Consider the following 20888-nt stretch of genomic DNA (forward strand, 5'->3'; position numbering starts at 1 on the left):
TTCTATTTAATTTAATTTTTGTTTCGATTCATTTGAATTTTTGATTCATTTCTCCGCGAAGTCGAAATACTGTTCGCAACGCGTTGAAGTTATGCTCGCTTCGGTTCCAGGGAAATGTATTCCAGGATCAGTGGGAGATAACGTAAAATTAAAAGTTCGAAAATACACAACGGTCTCCGAGAGAAAAACTCTCTTGAATAGACTATAGCAAAAAACGCGCGTCCATGTTTTACACTCGAAATTATTTTGTCGCGTTCACTGCGAAATGTGATGTCTTCAATGATATTTTTTATATGTAAATTATAGGATGTAAATCATTGTAGATAAATTATTGTAGGTAAATTATTGTAGATAAATTATTCTAGGTAAATTATTGTCGATAAATCATTCTAGGTAAGTTACTATAGCTAAATTATCATAGGTAAATTATTATCCTATAATGAACTAATTCGTTTTACAATCGCGATCGTTTTACCGTCACTTCATTACAAGATATTATGTTAATTGGTATTTATGCACGTTGAATTTATGCACTCATTTTTCCTCGTCCATTGACGCTATCTTTTCTTGCGCGCCATCTTTTTGCACAGTTTTTTGCTACTTATTTATCGTGCAAAAATAGAACTAAGTGTATTTAAATGTTCTACGTTGGACGGTAAACAAGAAGAATACGTGGAGTCATCAAATCGATCGTTGCATCACGGTGATTTAATATTAAATTAATAGCGCGTTAAATGCAGCTATTTTGTATTAGTTAATTAACGCACTTTTACATTGTTGCAAAATGGGGGGGAAAATATTTATAAATAGAGAATTTCCTTGCTTTCTAATTTATAGTGTACTTCGGATTTTCTATTTCGAAAATAATAAATAATTTCTTGCCTATTAACATTTTATCGATCGGTAAGTTATAGATCGACTTTTCGCCTTCAACAATGGCAATTAATAATTTGCTATCTGTTATTTAATTTACTGTTATACAATTTTTAAAATATTAGACACCTATCGCGACGAATAAGGTAAATAAAACAGATCAAATAACTACAGTTTAATATTAAAAATAATAATAATAAAAATGTGAAAATATTTCCAGCCAAATGACCGATCGATAAATTGTTAAATTATTATGTCGTAAATATTTCAAGTCGCTCGCAACTGCACGATGTCACCAACGTCTTAAAATAGAAAAGGTTAATTCTAGAATAAAAAATTCTTATCCCAGAAATCTAAATAACCGTAAATCAAACGATTTAACGAGAAAATCTGCCGATCGAATCTTCCGATGCAATCACCGAGAGAGTAGATCGACCTTTTCCCGGGCGGTATAAAAAAATTAATTACCGGTCGAAGACGGACGGAAGAGGGGTGAAAGGTGGTATTCGAGGCGCGATTTCCCTATCTGGAATTTTTGCGGCGCACGTTCTACCCCCCCGGGGCCGGGGAGGGGGGGGGGCAGGGAGGAGGAATCGCGGAAACGAGCTCGCGGAAACTCTCGCGTAGCGAAAGTTTCGCGGACGGATTACCGAGGCGGTAAATCAATAAGATCGGTAAAGTTTTCCGGGTAAAGTTGTTATTAAAGATCAGAGGGTAAAAGGAGGACTCGGTCGGCGTCGGCGGCGTCGGCGGTTGGCTATCCTCCTCGAATACGGTTCTACTCGGGCTCGTGACACCCGGTAGGCGAGCGGAATAGCTTATAAATGGGCGCGCGGGGCCGGCGCGGAGGGGCGGGCGAAAAAGTTTTATCAGACATCGAATGCCGGGTAGTCGGGTAGGGAACGGCCGGGTAGTTTGGCTTAGTTTCAGTTCGACCGTCGAGGGAAACCCCGGCCGCGGAATTATATCAAGCAAAAGTATCAAGAAATACGTTCCCGAAGCTTATTGCTGTTGTTTTCAACTGAAATAATGGCCCCCTACCATCGCCGACCATTTTCCTGTAACGGGTGTCTCGTTTGAACCGCGGAAAACAGTCGGCATGATGATTTTTAGGTATTTCATAGACTGTTATGTTGGTTATTAAAGAAAACGCGGGTCTGATAGACGCTTTGTAGACTTTAATAAGGTATAGGATGTGGTAGCCCCGCCTATGGACACGCCCAGCTCTGTTATTCGCTGGAATAGTAATATTTCTTAATCGAATTCTGTCGCAGGGTAACGAAATCATATGTAGACTGATTGATCGATTCGTCTTGGTACTGTAAAGGCTTCAGAAAGTATGTTAGATAATGGAAATTGTGTCTGATTGGCGTTCGAAGGCTCCCACTATTGTCTACAATCCAGTAGCCACGCCTCCGGTCACGCCCATCTTGCTCCGGGAAACAAAACAGTCACGTTTACACAGCAGATTCTTTAACAAAGGAGCCACTGAATATTTTGCAACGTCGAGGGTCTTGTTAACCTAATTTTAACCCTTCCGACTTATTTTCTATTATTTAAAATCTTCCACCACGTTTTATAAATCCTCATCAAGAAATTTTCAGTCGCTAGTATAAAATTAAATTGAAATAAATAGAATTGAATTAAATCAAACTAAACTAAATTAAATTAAATTACACATTCCAAAAATATATCCAGGGGTTGAAATTCCTAAACAACCACCAAAATGCTAATAAAAAAATAAACCGAAGAGTGAAGAGGCCATATGAAATATAAAGAAATTTTATTTAGCAAATTAGGGACCGAATTTTAATTTCCAGCGACCAGCAAAGGAATGTGAAGTACTAAAGGGGTAGTTCAGTAGATTCCCCAAGACTAGGTTCGCGGAATCGAATTTTCCCGGCTCGTATCAATCGATCGGGACGTTTTTCTATCGGCTGTTCTCGTTAGAACGATAATCTCGAACGGCGGGTGATTCGAGGGATGTTCGAAGTCGGTTACGTGTCTTTTGACTCGGCAACGGGGGTGCGAAAGCGTTATTCGGTCACGTGCGCGACATTCTCTGGTCGCTGAACGCCACGTGCTGCTATTTGTTGCTCTAGCTACGGCCCTGCGCTCGAATCGGCGCGGATGCAAACGATCCGATTACCGGGGTACGATCCCTTGGAATTTTGCGGGAATGGGATTTTTCATGGTTGCCTGAGCTGTTGGTTTCGATTCGCAAGAACCTTCTTCCGACAGTGTTCCTTTTTCTATGAATTGCCTATTTTGTTTATGAACATCTATCTGCTTCGATTCATATTTTTATAATAAATTTAAATATAAAAAAAAAAATATGTAGACATAATATTCGCTCTTATATATTATCTAAGTTCGACGAACTTTGACGGAACACAGGGACACTGAAAAATTTTTTTCGGAGATGCCGTTTACAGTGAAAAAACTTCAATCCTTCCCCTTTAATTTAAAAAAAGAAAATCTCAGCTACGATTTTTTTTCGCAAAGTTACAGAACTTTAAACTACCCCTTACATTACAACCCCATAACAAACATAGCCTAATATTTAAAAACTTACAGTGGCAAAAGAACGACAAACTGAAAAGCAAAAAATAGTACGTTAAAGTAAAAGTTTCAAGCTTTAATTTAAAAAAATAATCACCATCCTACGACGATTTTTCGCATAGTTATCATCGATCAAAGTTGATCAATTTCTATCCAAATTTCTCTATAAATTTCTTCCGCCCTGTAATTGCTCCAACTTTAAGTTTTCGAAGCTTTTTAAAGTTTCCAAAGTTATTCAAAGTTTCCAAAGTTGTTTAAACTTTCCGAAAGTGTCAAGGATAATAATCGAAGGTTTGGCTGAAAAAAAAAATGTTGTTTTCTTTGTTGCAGATGGGAACGCGGCAGGAACTGGTCCTGGAGACCCATGGACGGGTGGCGGCGGCGGAGTCCAGCCCCCGTACAGCGGCTACGCACCCCCTCACCTGGCCCAGCCAGCCTACCCCATGCACCTCCCCCACGACCCTATGGTAAGCGACTCTTTTCTCCCTTCGGCTTTCTTTCTCTCGTTTGTACGGCACCCTTGTGTGTTGGCCGCCGGCGATCAATCACCCCCCCCCCCCCCCCCTCCCCCACGCTGACTACGCTCGTTTCTTCGGACCTGGCGTTCCGGGAACCCCGTGACAGACAAGAGGAACCTCCCCCATAATTTCTGTCGTTGGTCGGGGCCAGCTGGCGTCGAGGTCGTTCGATTAGAACCTCGCTGGCCTATCTTACCGCCAAAGATCGTTCCTCTACAGCGATCTCACGGGAGCATGTTCGAGGATCCTCTTCGGAGATCCCTAAACGATCCTCGAGCATCGCTATTAATTATTGCTACTAGGTTCAACGTAAAATATTTTGTTCAAATATATGATAATTAGCAAATGAGAAGCCATTTTTTCGTAATACTTTAAGCGTGATAATATAATTATATTAAGAGTGATAATTTAATAATTTATTGCGAAAGTTACCTCTTCAGTTGACACAACTTTAATAGGTTAAAAATAAAGTCAGTTATCTCCATAGAATTTATCTTCACCCTCTGAGATCTAGAATAAGGTCCACCGTTCACCCTTGAATCGGTATAAAATATTTTTCTAAGCCAGAAAAATTAAACGATCGTCTCGTAATTCTTGTTGCCTTTCGAAGGTAAGATGGCAGGAACTGGTCCAAGGAACGACCGCATCAATTTCTAATTTATCACCGCACCTTCCTGAAAGACCCCGGCAGCTAATCCAGTCTGGAACATGTTCCCACAGTGGCGGGGTAGCGCGGAATATATTTCCATCGTCATAAATTCCCCGGGCCGTTTCCCCGACTCCCAACAAGAGTTTCGACTCGTTTGACACTGTCGGATTCACCGGGCGGTCGTCGTTAACTCCCACTAGGTCAGCCTCCGGTCGACTCCGATCCTCTCCGTGAAGCAGTGATATCCAGGATAGCGTGGACCAGCAGCTGCTCGAATATCCTCGCGCGAGATCGTCTTGTCTCTCGCCAGCTCTCGCGCGCTAGTCGCCCGACGCTGATGTTGCGGCCGCCTCGCTGTCCCAACATCCCCGACGCCGATCCCCTATGTCTTCTCGTACACGCGTTCGGTTGAGAGACACTGTTGACAGTGTACTCTGAGCAACGTGAAATGACTCAGTGGCTTCTATATATAGAACCTTCCTCCCGCTACTCGGTGTTTCTAGTCAAGTGCAGCCTTCGTTTGATTTACGCCGTTCATGGCTACCACGAAATCCTCCGCTCCACGGACGTTCCGAAGAGCCGAACCCCATGGAATCCGGCGCGCTCTGTGCCCCGCGATCGATCCGGGTTTACTCCCTACGGTGGCATCGATTAAAGGGCTCCCGGCGACCTTGGAACGCTCGTCCCGTCGTGCCGCGAATTAACAATTTTCGGCGAGCCGCGAGAGAACGGAACGTTCGACGAAAGTCCGGCGATGATGCGGAATTTTTCGCGCGGAACGCGTGCGACGAATTTTTGGGAAATTTTTAGGGCACGCGGTGTAACGATAGTAGTAACAAACGAAATTTTTCTTTTTTAAATAGTCGTGCTTATTAGTGAATTAAAAATCGTATTGTTAATCGTCTACGCTGAAGAAGTCGACGATACAGTCTCGTGTAATATACTGGAGATTAGACGATGTTTTACAATTTTTTTCTGAGACAACTATGCTATCGATTCACTTGAAATTTTTAGGAGTTTTTAATCAACTATCGAAGTACCATAGGCAATTTTTTCTTTCCGGAAAATCTTACTCATTACCGAATGAAAAAAATCATATTGTTTACCCATTCATCGACGTTGTACAGACATAGCCTTCTGCAATGTACAAATCAGGCGTTCTTTCGGAATTTTTTCCGAGAAAACCGTACGACCGATAAATGTGAAACTTTCAGCGTACGTTGTCCACCTAACGAACTAACAACAGCAATTTTCTTTCCTTAAAATATCTCGCTCGCTCCGGAATTAAAAATAATAATCCCCTGTCTTTCGCGCGTCGGAGGCGTTGTTCCGTCGGCAGAGAATAAAAACAGCTTGCCCCGTCGTTATCGCCTCGTTCTTCCGTCCGCGAAGCGAACAATTAACAACGCCCCCCCCGGAGCACGAGGAACGATCGCGACCGCGCACGCGAACTTCCCTCTAATTTGTTGATAAATACTCTTCGCTGTTCGGTGCCGGGATCGCGCTTAAAATTAGACGTTTTACGAGCGGGCTTCAGTAGGTGCGAGCGTGCGTGACTCTGCGCTATAAAGCGTATCCGATATCAAAGCCTTGCCACCCCCGGCCCCCCCCCCCCCCCCGCACCATTATGAACCGGAGCAATTCGAAAGGTCGCGGACCAAGTCGTCCGAACCGCCTCATGGTCACCATGATCTTCGCGGTGAAACACACTCCGGAGACAGAGCCCCCTCGATGCGCTTTGTCCCGTCGCGGATTCTTTATCGTCGCAACGAGGCTTCGTCGGCGCTGCCATCGTCGTCGGTATATCCTCCGGCTTTGATCTCTGCCGGCCATCTAACTCGAATGTTTACTCGGGACTGCTGTAAACGTCCACGCTGCACGGATTCTCGGGGGTGGCGCTGACGCCACTTGGTTTTTCAGCCTGGCGTCCTTGGTTTTGTTAACCCCTTGCAGTATGATTCCTTGTGCGCTATGTTTGTTAACACTTATTTATTTTTAATAATTTTGTTGATAGGATCAGACAGTTTTAGTTCCTTTTATTGTATTTATTTCCTATCATTTTTAGATTTGGATAAAAGAAGAATTTTATTTTGATTTAGAAGATATATTTAACCCTTTCCTTTAAAAGATTATTAAACAGTAAAACTGTTGTTACAAGGGAGGTATTTTTATCTTGACTCCAATTATAGTAGAGATGCTGTAGAGTTGTTCATTGTTTTCTAGATTTAAAATATAGTACAACTTCTGTTAAATATTTTAATATAGTACAAGGTGTATAAGATAACTATAGAGAGTAGAATTCAGTACTTAATAACATCATCTGCGACGCAATCAATAAATACTAATGACTCCTAGCCACCACTTTTCCTCCTAGCATTTTACGAATCCCTTCTTCGTGGGGTAGCAACCCCCCGAGCAAGGACCCTCTTTACATACAATATTGACTTAGTACCATCTTCGAGTCAATCTGCGAGGCTCAGACTAATGACCTTGATCCACTACCCTTCACTGACCTAAGAATCTACCCGGATCCACCCTCGGGGGGGTAGTAACTGTCTACGGAAGAGGATAGCATTCAATTAACTGAGCGATGATCCTAATGGAATCGTTGTTAATTAATTGCTAATTTCTAAATTAAATAAAAACGAAGCACTTATAAAAATTGCGAAGAAAGAGGGATTAAATAAAAATGGCTTTTCTCTTTCAACCCCTTCGATTGCTGAAATTTCGAGGACTTTTTCATAGGAAATCAAATTCCTCCTGATCGAAGCAGAAATTGCTATGAAAGTTTCGAGAATTTGATGTTGTCAGCGTTACGTAGTAATAGTGTTGGTCGCAGGGGGTGTTAAAGGGTTGATGGTGTGATCGTTGCAGGCGTACTCGGCGATGTCGCCGAACGGGGAACCGGCGGCGCCGATCCTGGGCTCGGCGGTGACCAGCGCGGCCTCACTGCCACCAATGTCGACATTCCGGGGTAGCGGCGCAGTTGCGGCGAACAGCGGTACCGGTGCACCATCCCCGGCGTCGTTGCAATATAGTCATAGTCCCGGTGCACCGACGACCGCACCCTCCGCGCCCAATTCAGCACCCACGACGAACCAGCAACCCGCCACGGGGGACAACCTCGGCAAGACTCTCGCCTCTGTAGTCAGCACCAGAGTAAGTACCACGCTGCCGGAATCATCCCCTAACTTGTCTCTTCCTTCGCAGCCACCACCCGTCGATACGGACGCCAATTAACATATTCATTTTTCCAGTCTGTTATTTACACCCCTGGGCATGCAGTGTAAGCCTGGGGGGACGTTATTTTACTAAATGAAAGTATTTATTTAAGATTTTAGTAAAAGATTTCACAGCAGAATTTCTGATGAAATAAATTTCAAAGCAAGCGTTGATGCTTTGCAATTTAGATCGCAGGTGTTAGAGTGAATAAACAATTTGTTGAAGCAGTTGTTAATGCTCCGAAACTAGAGAGAAGCCTTGCGCCCTGATGGAAGGATTTGCTTATGATTGGGTTTAATTCTGCAAGAATTCTTGTGACACTAGGCGTGTTCTGTGACCTTGCAGATTTACCCCACGGACCAATCAGTATCGAGTTATAGCAGCAACCCGTCGACGCCGGTCAGTTCGCCGCCGCCTTTGACGGGTTCGGCGCCAGGTTGGGCAGCAGGTGCTGCGCCGGTGTCCCCGCACTTCACGGCGGACCCCAACCGTGGAACCATTCACATGGTATGCACCGATGCAACTGTGGAATCACATTTATATATCAGTATCTTTACTTTCCTCTTGTTTTTATTTTTTTTTTTTTTTTTCTCTTATCCGTTTATGGTTCACGTAACATCGTGCACCTGGTCATTTGTTCCAACGAGACCTTTCGACGTGTTCGTGACCGATTTTAAAAGAGAAAAGGAACAACAACCGGGAAAGAAACGAAAACAAGGCGGTCGAATTTATTCGGGGACAGTGAGAACGGAAAGAGAGTGAGAGGGAAGGGGAGAGAGAGAGAGAGAAAGAGAGGATTCTCGTTGGAAAGTGCACCGGTGCATCCTCGAACGCAGACACGCTTCATCACCGTTCCGATGCGCTTTAGAAAACAGGTCAAGGACGTTCGTAACAGAAACCTCTGGTGCTCGTTCACTTCTATCGCGATTGTTTATCGCGTTCGCACTGGGTGAACCGTGTGCTGGCTGGCACTACCTATACGTTGTCGCTGGACTCTCCTCGTTTGTGGGGGAGGATCCGCGGATCCAGGCCGAATGGTCGGCTCCGTTCGGATTAGGCTCCCAGCTGCCGCGCATTTGGACACTGTCGTTCGGTCGAGAATCTATGGAAAAAAAAACCGTGGACGCGTCGTTCTTTGGTCAAAAATCGAATTATACGAGTACAGGAAATTCTCTGTAATCATCCACTTGCTTGTTAACAACAATAGACAATGTATTAGAGATCGGATATTGAAATACCTGTGCAAAGATCGTAGAATTTGTCGATCGAATTTAGGGGTAGTTTTTGAGATTTATAACCAAGTATCGAGCATCAAGGATTAAATAAAAATTATTCATTGATCATAACAAATTTATCGAGACTCCGTTTGTCTATTGCTTTAAACAATTATCAATATTACGTAACGATTTTATTTCGATTTTTTAAAGATACCTTTACATTACTTTTAATCGATCGAAGCTGTTAGAAGAAAAAATATATTTTTATTTAGCTCCATTCGAACCAAAAATTGCTGAATATTATTTTTATTTTGCACAATTACCGCCGAAACCTAAAAAGGGAAATAAATCGCCTATTAATTAATTAAATAAATTATTAAAAACGAAAAAGGGCTGGTCGACGCAGCTGCGAAAGAAATCGTTGAATTCAAGCGCGAAGTGTTTAATTCGTTGCGAAGCATATTCGCGGTTTAATATCGAGCGGATAACGTCGAACGCGCGGCCGTGATTATCGGCGAAACGAGCGTGTGTGTCTCGTTCGAAATGAATTGGTAGCCGCGGCGCAACAACGAGATTAATCGCGCGGAACCGCGTCTGTGCACGGTTTCTGAAGTGACCATACAAAAACGGTTTGTGGGTCAACAGTCGCGAAAGTGCGTCCAAATGCGTTCGCAGCGGTGGGACCGGTCGTGCCAACCTCCCCCCGGCACCCTTGCACTCGCGATAGGGGATGATTGTCGCAGACCATTCGGATTGCCACGTTTTTACTCTTTTTTTTTTTTTTTTATTTTTCGTTTTGCTCCTTTGCAACGATCATTGCAACTGCACTCGAAAGTAGCATGCACACCAGATACATCGATGAGAATCTCACCCCATCCGTGTGCTCGCAACTCGTCTCGCCCCCCCCCCCCCACGAACCAAAACGCACCCCCGTTGAAACCTCGGACAGTATATACTTGTAGACACGGCCTCGTGTTGTTTTATTTTGGCAGAGATGGAATTAAATTGTTTATTGTAGTACGTGTAATATTGTATAGTAATTATGATAATTTTTATAATAATATCTATATAATAGTATCCATATAATATCCGTATCTCTATGATAATATTTCTATAGTATCTGTTTATCTAATCTGTATCTAATATCTATATAATAATATCCACATAATTATAGAATTATAATATAGAAAGATATATAGATGTCTATAGAGAAACTATTTATTTTTATATTAATTTTACATCGGCCATTTTGAACGATTATCCTTTGCTCCTTGAGACATCAAAAATTAGCGCTGCATATACGAATTCGTGAATTTTCTGTACACGCGCTATACACTTGCCATGTCTAATAGTATGTACAGTATGGTATAAGCATCCGCCGCCAATTTCAAAATCGATCGCATCTCATCGTTCCGTGTAATTTTTATTTTTTTTTTTACGTGCCTCTATTTTGACACTCTTTTATTCACCAGTTTGGCCAACCAACCAAAAACCCCCCCACCCCCCACCGAACCCCACTTTGTTTGTTGTGAACGTTGTGTTGACTTGGTTGTTCTCTTTTTTTTTTTGGTTTTGTTGTTGCGTTGGTGTTGTGTGTGAAGCCGGCGCCTGAACAGCAGAGGCTAGACGATGCCATCGGCTTCCTTCGCGACCACGCCGAGGTGAGGATTGCCGATTTTCAGTTTTTTTTTTTTTTTAATATACCCCATCCCCCTTTTAACAAAACCCCCACGAATCACCTGTGTATACCCCCCCACCTGTCGCCCCACTCATTCGTAACACCGCACACTGTGCACGATGACTAATAACGCCGTGATTACTGTGGACGGTAATGTCGAACACCCTTTCGAAACCGACCCTCTGTCTTATATTTATAATTTATAATCGCTGTTAAAAATTTACGAAGATTCCGATTCTATTTTCTGGATTCCGCGAAACATTTACACATTTATTTTTAATTTCATTTTGTATTTAATTTCGAATTATTTTTATTTTTACGATTCTAATTTTATACTTCAACTTTATGTTAACAAATTTTCATTGGCTATAGATTAATTTTTATATAAAGTTACGAGTACGATACAATTTTGTTAAGGAAAGAGATAACGGATGAAGTACCTGTTGATAATATTTTATAAAATATTTATTAAGGAACACGAGAGGGTAAGAGATGTTAGGATTTCTTTAACACTGTATTTCCAACCAATTTGTAACAATAATAGCCTGCAATTGGTTTGCAGAGGCCAGTGTTCGTTTCCTGAGGCGACAGTAACTTCATCCCCCCTGCTGACTAACTGATCCCGATTTTGTTTGATCCTTAAACTGCAGCGATTAATTTCTCATAATCTCGAGTAAACAAAATTTCATAATCGTCACCAAATTAAAAAATGAATTTATTGAAAACACTGTACTTTACGAAAGTCAGCACAAAGTACACTATAATATGAACTCGCATTAATCGTTTCCTATCAAAATTCAAAATCTAGAACAGAAAATAAATTTTAGACAAAAGGGGGTTAAATCGGGGGATGAAAATCGCAACGTTCCCTCTGCAGTTCAAGGATAAACATCACGCTAATTCCTCCTCCGTAAAATCTACGTTCTCCGCTTCTTCATCGCTTGCGAGACATCTAAAATTCCCCGCCAGCGTCGAAGTGACAAATTCAAAAATATATTTAATCAAAAAAAGAACGTTCGACGCTGGTGATTTCGAGGATCGAAGTGGACCCGGTGTGTAATCGAGTCGCGTGTCCGGTATTCTGTTGGTACAGGGAACGCGGATGGAGGAGCGACTGGACGATGCCATAAACGTTCTGAGGAACCACGCGGAGAGCCAGCTGGGCCTCCATCTTGGTCCCGTTGGGCCGCACGGTCCCATCTACTCCCACACATCACCACCGCAGCTGGACCACTTGGTAAGTCGCCGTTGTTCTCTTTAAACGCCTTCTCCGGCGCGAACGGCTTTACGGCGAGCCGTAGATCCATGCTAATAAACTTTACCGAATCGCAGACGAGTCCGCATCCTGCGGTAACAGTGACGCAACCACAGGGCTCCTACCCCGGGCTCACCCCCACACCTGACACAGACGGCTCCATCAAAATCGAAAGGTTACCTGTAGCTAATGCCAGTAAGTTCTCATCCATCCATTTGTGACTCTTTGCTCGTTTTCTCGACGGTGTCTTGTGGAATAGAGGACGTCCTCTGAACTATATTATGGTTATATTATATTACTATATTTATACATGATTATTGTAATTAAAATTATGTATAATATTATGGTTTGCTCAAAGAGGAAAAATTTAATTCGAAGATCTCTTCTTATAGAATAGTAATACTTCGAACGTTTAACCCTTTGCATTCGATGTTAATTTAATTATAAATCTATAATAAATTTTCTTATATCTATAATAAATTCCACAAGAAATTGATTCTCTTGTCAACAGTTTCGCTTTCAATAATTTTTTAAATCTAATTTTTATAGTTAGTATAAATATTATTTTCCAATGTGATAGAACAATTTTAGTAGCATCTCAGAGTCACTACTCGAGTACAAAGGGTTAACACAGTGCTGGTAAAGCACTTTTCAGCTTTCAGAAATTTTCAGACGCAACTTCGTAAAATTCCTCGATTTTTCTAAAATTGTCTTCGATTTCTCCTTTTTCAAATTTATTTTGTCCGCATAACAATTTTGTCAAATCGCATAAAAATGCTCGGCGACTTAAACAACGCTGAATAGAGTCTTCCACGTCCAGAAGAATTCCATTGAACGGATCCGTTCGCCGCAAACGCTATCTACGGTCGAGCGCAGTGATCTACGGAATCCCTCGATCGGCGGCGAAGCCTCGGTTAATTTTCTCCCCGACTCATTCATTCCCGATTAAACCCAACCGGCGATGAATAACGTCACGGACCATTTTAGAAAATTGATCGTTAATTCTTCGTGGAAGAAAAGAAGGAAAAAAAAAAAAGAAGGAACTGTTACCCCGGAAGCGACGGCGGCGGCGGCACGACCTTCGCCGAACACGGCGAGACCGCGCGAGCGCGGCATTATCCTCGAGCTTTGGGCCGCGCTTAGTCACGGAACCGTGAAAACCGTCCAATTACGAGCAGGAAGCGCGTTTCAAGCTCTCGATACTGATTCAACCGTCGCCATAAACGTTGCATCGCGCTCGCTCGCTCGACAATTCGCGAATGCATTAAACCGCCGCGGTTTCTACCGGAGCCCCGCAGATAAATCAGACGACGCCGGCCGATTGTGTGCAAAGGTCCGCGGATATTTTATACAGAGAGCAGAGATACTTGGCGAAAGTGCTCAAATCGTTTAGTTCACCGAAAAGAGTTGATGGAACTGTTCTAATTTTAATGTTGATCGTATGTTGGTCGCGAGAATGAATTTTTCATTCTTTCTGTCGAAAGTTGCAATGAATTTGATATCGAGTTTTTAGATTGGATTAGACAGTTGTTTTATTTATATTTACCTTGTTTATTATTCCTCTTCGATTTATTTGTTTCTTAATTATTTAGATCGATAATTCTTCCTCTGCGCGCATTTATGCGCGAATTAGAAAGGCATTTCGACGGAATCAGATTTGTTATTAAAATAATTAAAGCTCTGTTAAATAACCAATTAGACATTTTACAATAGTAAAAATAATAAAGACACTATCATAATAAATGATCAAATAATTTTTCATTATTTCAACAACTATAATATTAATATATAAAAACTTCCGCGAAACTAAATAAAGTCTCTACGCAACGTTACCTGAAGAAAAGATCAGAGCAAACGAAGCAACGTCAATTAACCAACAAATTTATTAACAAACCATAACAGTTCCATCCGAGCGCGTCGTTTCGCCGGCGAAACAGACGGTAGAAAAACCGGGGGGAGGGGAAAGGAATAGGTGTGCTCGGGAAAAGCGAAAAAGAACGAAGAAGAAGCCGGGCGTCCGCAGGATGCGGCCGCGTGTTCCAATATGGCGGTGGTGTATCGCGGCGGGGTGGGCGGAGGGAGGAGGAGGAGGAGGAGGAGCGCGGTCTGAATTCCGTTGGCCAGAAATGGTCGATGATGGTGAAAAGAGCGCTTCTTTGGCGAACTGCCCTCGGAAAACTTGCGCATTCCATTAGGCGGCCGCCCGGGAGAAGGATTACGGGTAAGAGGAACAAGAACCGTGACAGAATAGGAGACAATGGGCGGGAGGGAGAGGCAGGAGACACTCTCGGCCCGGGGGGAGTCTCTTTCTCTCTACGCGCCGGAGACAGAGGTCTCGGAGAATAATAAAGGCACGACAACGATGCGGGATAGTAGCTACTTCGCGTGATTTATCTAATGTTTCCTTATCGGGCTCCAACTCCGCCGCGGAACACCTGGGAACTCCTTCCCTCTCTCTCTCTCTCTCTCTTGCTCGGCGTTCCTTTTTTTCCCTCCTCCTACTCTTCTTATTTCTTGTCTCTGTGTTTGCGCGAAGGGGACCCCATGCTCATGGGAAAAACTGCCTCGGCGATGATGCGGCACCGCGAATAGAAACGATCTTCAACCTCGTTGACACCTTCGCTTCTAGAACTTTTTGCCTCCGAAAACTTCGTCTAAGACTACATGATCGCATTAAGGCTTGTTAGACCTTGTTTCGTTCAATCATTTCCGGAGATAATTTTTTCAGCTAATTCCAGCTTTGGAGACTGGAGTCTAGACTTGACACTCCTTCTTAGACCTTATTATCAACTTCTCCGTTAAATATTTATCCTCTGCACTATTTACAAATTATTGTGGGCTATAGATGCTTGCTACGACGAATCCTAGTTAAGGATTTTAATCCTTAAGAATTTTGGATTCACTTTCCGTGCAACTTGTTAATTAAATAAGCATCTCCTGTACATATTTCAATAATTAATTAATTAGCCTTTGGGATCTAGATCTTAGGATTTTAAGTCGAGATCTTAGACCCGAATCCCAGTTTCGCAGATCCAAACTTCTGGAATAATTATTTTCTGCCCGAATAAAATAATTATTCTTGCACGAATAAATATAAAATTTGCCAGCGTATCAAAGATGATTTATGCTACTATAACGAAGAGATCTTGGTACACTAGCTTCGGTTTCGATGATCGTCGGCTAGCGGTAGCTCGCCTCTATTCCACGGACGTCGCGACATGTTTTTCAGTGGATACGGCGTGCGATGTTTAATGACCGTATTGTTAATGAACAGAATACGTCTCTTTAGAAAAGAGAAAGGACCCTCCGGATAGTAGCGGCGGCGAGACGAAACCGTCTAGCAGCGAGCTGGCAGCGGCGGGTGTGATCGGCGCGGCCACGGTCAACTCGACGTCCCAGGGAAAGGGGACGAAGAGATCGCGCAGATAGTAAGTATATCCTGGATGTATTCCCATCTATCTTGTGATATCGGGGCGCGTCATTTGAACGGCCCTGAGGTGACAGTAGTGAAACCCGAAGTTACATGGAAGAAAAAAACCGACTGCCGTGTTTCTCGGATCTGTTCGTTTCTTTGTTTCGTTCTCGGATTACCACTCGTCGCCGTCTCGAATCTTCAGCGAAAAATGCCGCGCGCAATTCTCCCAATCTTAGAGACAATTATGCTATTTTATTCACTGGTTGTACTATTAACTAACTGAATTATAAACCACTGGATTATTTAATAGAACTTGGAAGAAATATTGGAGATATCTTAGAAATATTGGTAACATATTCTGCTTGCACTTTTGCCATTCAATTATTAAATATTTGCTGCTAGGAAGTTTATTTCCTTTAGACATTGTTCTTCATTGGAGCACTTGATTTGAACCTTGAATTAGAAACACGGTATTTAATTTACGTTTTTTTGCGTCGAGGTCCAATTTGAACTTTTAATTGCTTCGCTTAAAAGTTGTTTGGTTTATTAGCGAATTAAATAGTTCGGCCATAGTATTTTCTACAATTTAGCACGGATAAGAGTAAATACATAAAGTCAAAGTATATTATGTGATTAGTATTGACACCTGTAAACATTATTATCAAAGAGTAAATTTATTAAAATTGTCGTATAGATTATCATATAAAAATTAACAATGTACAAAGGTTGCATAAAATTCTGGTAGCTTTGCTATTATACTGTAAAGATTGGAAGTTTTCGACTGAAGTTCGAGACGGTGAATGGGGGTGGTTCTCCACCCCCGTCGCGGCCGGAAATCTCGTTTTCCGACCGGAACGGTCCACACAGAATTCAACTAATTGATTGCATTTAAACAACCGTTGTTCGAGCGCCGACGAAGACTGCGACGATCCCAGCACCAAAGCGGTGCGCGAGAAGGAACGTCGCCAGGCCAACAACGTGCGTGAAAGGTTAGTGAACACACGCAGTACGCACTCCCGTTGTACTCTTCAAGTCCATCGAGATTGTCCCTGCGGGACGCAACCGTCTCCAGAGATCCTTATTTTCCGTATGCATGCCCGATACGAACAGCGAAAAAGAGAATCTTCGAAAGTCAGTCCACTGAAAAAAAAGCTCTGTTTCTCGTTGGCGGAAAAAAAGGAAGCGATTGTTATTAATATTTGGCATGCTCGCAAACACCACCAACCCACCCACCACCACCACCCGTCCTGAAAACCTCGACTCCCCGAGACCACGCGGCCCGTATTCTGGCGTGGCAATTAAAATGCGCCTGGTTAAGGACAGAGACAACGACACCGTTCGATCGACAGTTCATCAATCAGTCTCATTTTAATTCGGCTGTGATATTCGGCCACAAAAACCCCATTCATCGAAGGCATGCAAACACACCCAAATGATTTTTCTTCGTCTATTTTCTACCGAGCACCGTGCACCAGAGTTGCGGGTAAAATCTTGTTCGACGCGTTTCTCGAGTAAAATTTTATTCGAAGAATTTATTCGGAATATTCGTCGAATGAAATTCGACTCGAGGAAATCGTTCCAGATATTTATCGAATAAAATTTTATTTGGAGAATCGATTCGATGCGTTTCTCGAGTAAAATTTTATTCGAAGAATTCGTTCGGTATATTCGTCGAATAAAATGTTCTCCGAGGAATTTCTACGGAATATTCGTGGAATCAATTTTTCTTCGACGAATTTCTTCGGAATATTTTTACTCGAATTAATTTTTCTTCGAAGAACTTATTCGCGAGATGTGAATAAAATTTGATTCGAAGAATTACTTGGAAATATAATTCCACTGGAATATTATCCGAATGAAACGCAACTCTACCGCACACGTACGCACACATATTATATATATACATCTCTGTCTCTCACTCATTTTAATCCTATGCACCACTCCGATCGTGTTGTTGCTGGACATTTTCTTCTTTCCTTAGAGAACCATCTGACATTTGGAAGAACCCTGTCGCAAGCAAAATACCCCGTCACCCATTTTGCTCCCATGTGTAATGAAGATTTCTTTCAGAAGACAGCTCGAAGACACCCCCTCCGCACTCCCCGAATCCTTGAAAACCATCACCAACCAATCACCCCCGTTCCTCATCTCCGAGTATCTGAGTTTTCTAGGTAACAGCACGAAAAGACAGCTACGAACGATATATATCACGATAGGATCTCTTTTCTTGAATCACTCTCTTAACCACTGGTTTGTTCTCTGTGTAAAACAAAAAGAATACGGGTCCAAAAAGAGTACGGAAACCTGACTTTCTGTCCATAACCACAGCTCTGCGTGTGTTCAATCGTCGATGCCGCTAAACGATCACGATCCCTCAGCGGAGAATTTTTTTCGTCGGCTCTCGATCGTCGCGAAGAGAGAGAGAAATAGTAAGAGAAATATATATAGATAGATAGAGAGAGCGCGCGCGCGAGAGAGAATCGTCGGTTTTCACTGCTGTCGCGAGCTTGCTCGATCTAGGACGATCGAGCGACAAAGAACGGCCGCCTACGTCAGGTGATTAATCGAGTATTGTTATTGCGCAACTGTTGTTCGAGCGCCGAGGACGAGGATGACGATCCCGACGTGAAGGCGCAAAGGGAGAAAGAGAGGCGGCAGGCGAACAATGCTAGGGAAAGGTAAGGAAATCGACGGAAGTCTTGCAGTGAATCGCGAATCTCTTCATCGGTTACCGATTCGAGGACTCTGCCGCGGCCCGTATTCTATCTGTACAATGTGAGAGAGCAGACTGGGGGCTATACGGGGATCGATCGTAGGGAACGAGATCGATCCGTCGCTCGTGCTATTACCGTAGACGTATCTCGAGGTGCTCGGGGGATCCTTTTGCCACGATCGATGATATTCGTGTTTCGTGCCTGGGCTGGATTGCGAGTTTTCTGATTGGTCTCTTGGGAAATGCGTTTCTACGATTGCACGCCGTTTCTGGAAACGAATTTTGGTAGAACCGGTCGCTTAACTTCCTCGTAACTTCCTCGGATATTGTCGCAGAGATAACACTCTTCCAGCATTGGTCTATTAAGTGCCATTGTAATTTTAATGGTCGTTCTTCTTGGAAAAGTATATTATTTAACAACTGTATATTGCTATTATTTAATTCTTGAAATTTAAATATCATAATTTTCTGAACAGTGCACAATGTACACATCATCTTCCATTAATTTTAACTCTTTTGGATATAAGCGAATTTTCACCCTGAGGAACTTACGAGAGTTTAACATTCGCAGTCTAATTGCCTAAATTGGGGATCTACGAAAATTTGTTTGGTAGCAACAAATTAAATTATGAAAATTGCAACAGTGTAAAGGAGTTATAGGATAGCCCTTTTCATCAACAAAATGACAGAAATGGTAACCAATACTCGAACAACAGCTACCAAATAAATTTTCATTATAGATCCAAAATTATCCTGTGATCGAAATATTAATAACTAATAGCGACTTGTCTACTTAGGATACGTATTAGGGACATCAACGAGGCCCTGAAGGAACTCGGCAGAATGTGTATGACACATCTGAAGACGGACAAACCTCAGACGAAGCTAGGCATTCTCAATATGGCTGTCGAAGTGATCATGACGCTGGAACAGCAAGTTAGAGGTACGTATTGATGTTACAATTACTGAAATAATTCAATGGATCTTTTTGACTGTTGTTTAAATATTGTCTTTGTTTGTTTGCAGAACGAAATCTTAATCCAAAAGCAGCGTGCTTGAAGAGGAGAGAGGAGGAGAAGGCGGAAGATGGACCCAAATTACCCGGCCATCTTACGGCGCACATAGCTCACCCGCACCCTCACCCTCATCCGCATTCTCAGCCACCCTTTTCCGCGATGCCTGTAAATATAGTCCCCTAACAGAATATATACAATCTGGAGTTTCATTATCTGGCTCTTCACGCTATTTTCCAATCTTCTTCAATGGCATTTTTATCACATTATTTACCAGTAACTTATTGTACATTTTAATACCAAAACCTACATTGTGCAATTTTGTTTGTTTTTATTCTTTTCTTTAAAGTGACAATAAAATTTTGGTCTCTAATTATCAATATTTAATCATTGAAATAAATGTCAGAACACTACAAATCATCTGCTTCTTCCAAGAAATAATAACAGTAAAAGACGTACTAATTATTGTAACTGTAAAGATAATGGTACTCTGAGGGGTTGGAACTAGAAGTTGAAATTATATTAAAGAACCTAGGGGTGTAAGAACGAGCTTATGCAGCCAGATAATCTGACTCCCGATTAAGTTCTACTACGGTGTTTAAATGTATCAAACAAACAAAGTAAAAAGTAAAATATTCGATTTCAGGGTCCGCCCCCGTCCCTTCAGCACAATCCATCGCAGCCCCAGTAGCAGCGGCTCAGCGGCGGTGTGATCCTGTGTCAAAGGGGTAGATACAGCTTAAAGTTATCGTGGTATCGGGACGTTGCGTACAGAGAGGACGTTTTCCCCGGCCCCGTGGAGTGCCCGTTCTACGAGCCGAGCAAAATTAAGGGTATTACGCGGCGAGCCAATGAATGGTGCACACTCTTCGAACGTAATCGATTACGTTCCAACGAAGATGCGGATAACGAATGGGAGAAGACGCTTGGTGTCCGCTCGAACGTTCGAGCGGAGCAGAATAATTGCGCTAGGTATATACAGATAATACTAGATAATAATAATAACAATAATGAAACCGTGACCGGGACAATAATAATCGTAACCGTCGTAACGGTGATGATAATATAATAATAATAGTAATGACAATAACAGTCGTAATAAGGTAATTGGATCAGGCGTGCGAAACCAGCCCCTTTTGTACATAGTCGGATATCGCGCGCGCGCGCGCGCGCGCGAGGTATGCATGAAGTTTTTGCGGCACGTGTGCGCGACGGGGCTTAGGCGATCTACATATCATACTTCGTCCCCTAATTACTCGTCGTAAACGCGGCCAATTTGTACCGTTTCACGTGCTTCCCGCCCTCCCCTACCCCCTTCTTCTTCTTTGTTTTCGAGTTCCAAATCGCATTCCTTGCTTCGCAGAGATGGAAAGAGATCATTGTAAACGCTAATGGGTAAAAGGTTAGAAGCGATTTTTGGTGCCTTGGAGCAACCACGGACTCTCCACGGGATGGTAGTTATTTATTTAGCGGGGTAAGAGCTATTATTTAGTTCTATCGTAAGCGAATTTCGAACACTCTACATATCAGCACAAAAATTATTTTTTAAAGTTATGTAAAAAAATGCCAATGTGTTGATACATGTTCAGAGTTGTTTAGGGGTTGATCGGTGAGTGTGTGCGTGTATGTGTGGGGATGGAAGCGTCGAGGAGATCGATCGATCGGGCATCGATCTCGCGCCCATAAATTTTCGAGGAAATATTTATTTTTCGTTTTACTATTTATACGAATAAATATCGAAGCGCCCCTGATGCGCACGGGGTGGGGGGGTAG

General features: G+C 42.6%; 1 protein-coding gene across 9 annotated transcripts in view; it reads left to right on the forward strand.

Moving 5' to 3' along the window:
- Da (transcription factor daughterless) overlaps positions 1–20667 on the forward strand; it is a 113895-nt gene extending 93228 nt beyond the window's left edge. For 3 of the 9 annotated variants that reach the window (XM_078179457.1, XM_078179458.1, XM_078179450.1), the window contains exons 3-13: positions 3766–3902; positions 7477–7761; positions 8170–8331; positions 10643–10701; positions 11803–11956; positions 12052–12169; positions 15249–15402; positions 16289–16378; positions 18900–19045; positions 19129–19283; positions 19762–20667. In XM_078179457.1, the coding sequence (XP_078035583.1) occupies positions 3766–3902; positions 7477–7761; positions 8170–8331; positions 10643–10701; positions 11803–11956; positions 12052–12169; positions 15249–15402; positions 16289–16378; positions 18900–19045; positions 19129–19283; positions 19762–19806 (1505 nt within the window). In that variant the 3' untranslated portion in view covers positions 19807–20667. Of the gene's footprint in view, positions 1–3765; positions 3903–7476; positions 7762–8169; positions 8332–10642; positions 10703–11801; positions 11957–12051; positions 12170–15248; positions 15403–16288; positions 16379–17977; positions 18068–18899; positions 19046–19128; positions 19284–19761 lie in introns of all 9 variants that reach the window. The other 6 variants (XM_078179454.1, XM_078179452.1, XM_078179451.1 and 3 more) reach the window with 6 other exon arrangements.
- The last annotated feature ends 221 nt before the right edge of the window (positions 20668–20888 follow it).

This window comes from Augochlora pura, chromosome 4 (assembly GCF_028453695.1).
Source record: "Augochlora pura isolate Apur16 chromosome 4, APUR_v2.2.1, whole genome shotgun sequence".
Taxonomy (NCBI): domain Eukaryota; kingdom Metazoa; phylum Arthropoda; class Insecta; order Hymenoptera; family Halictidae; genus Augochlora; species Augochlora pura.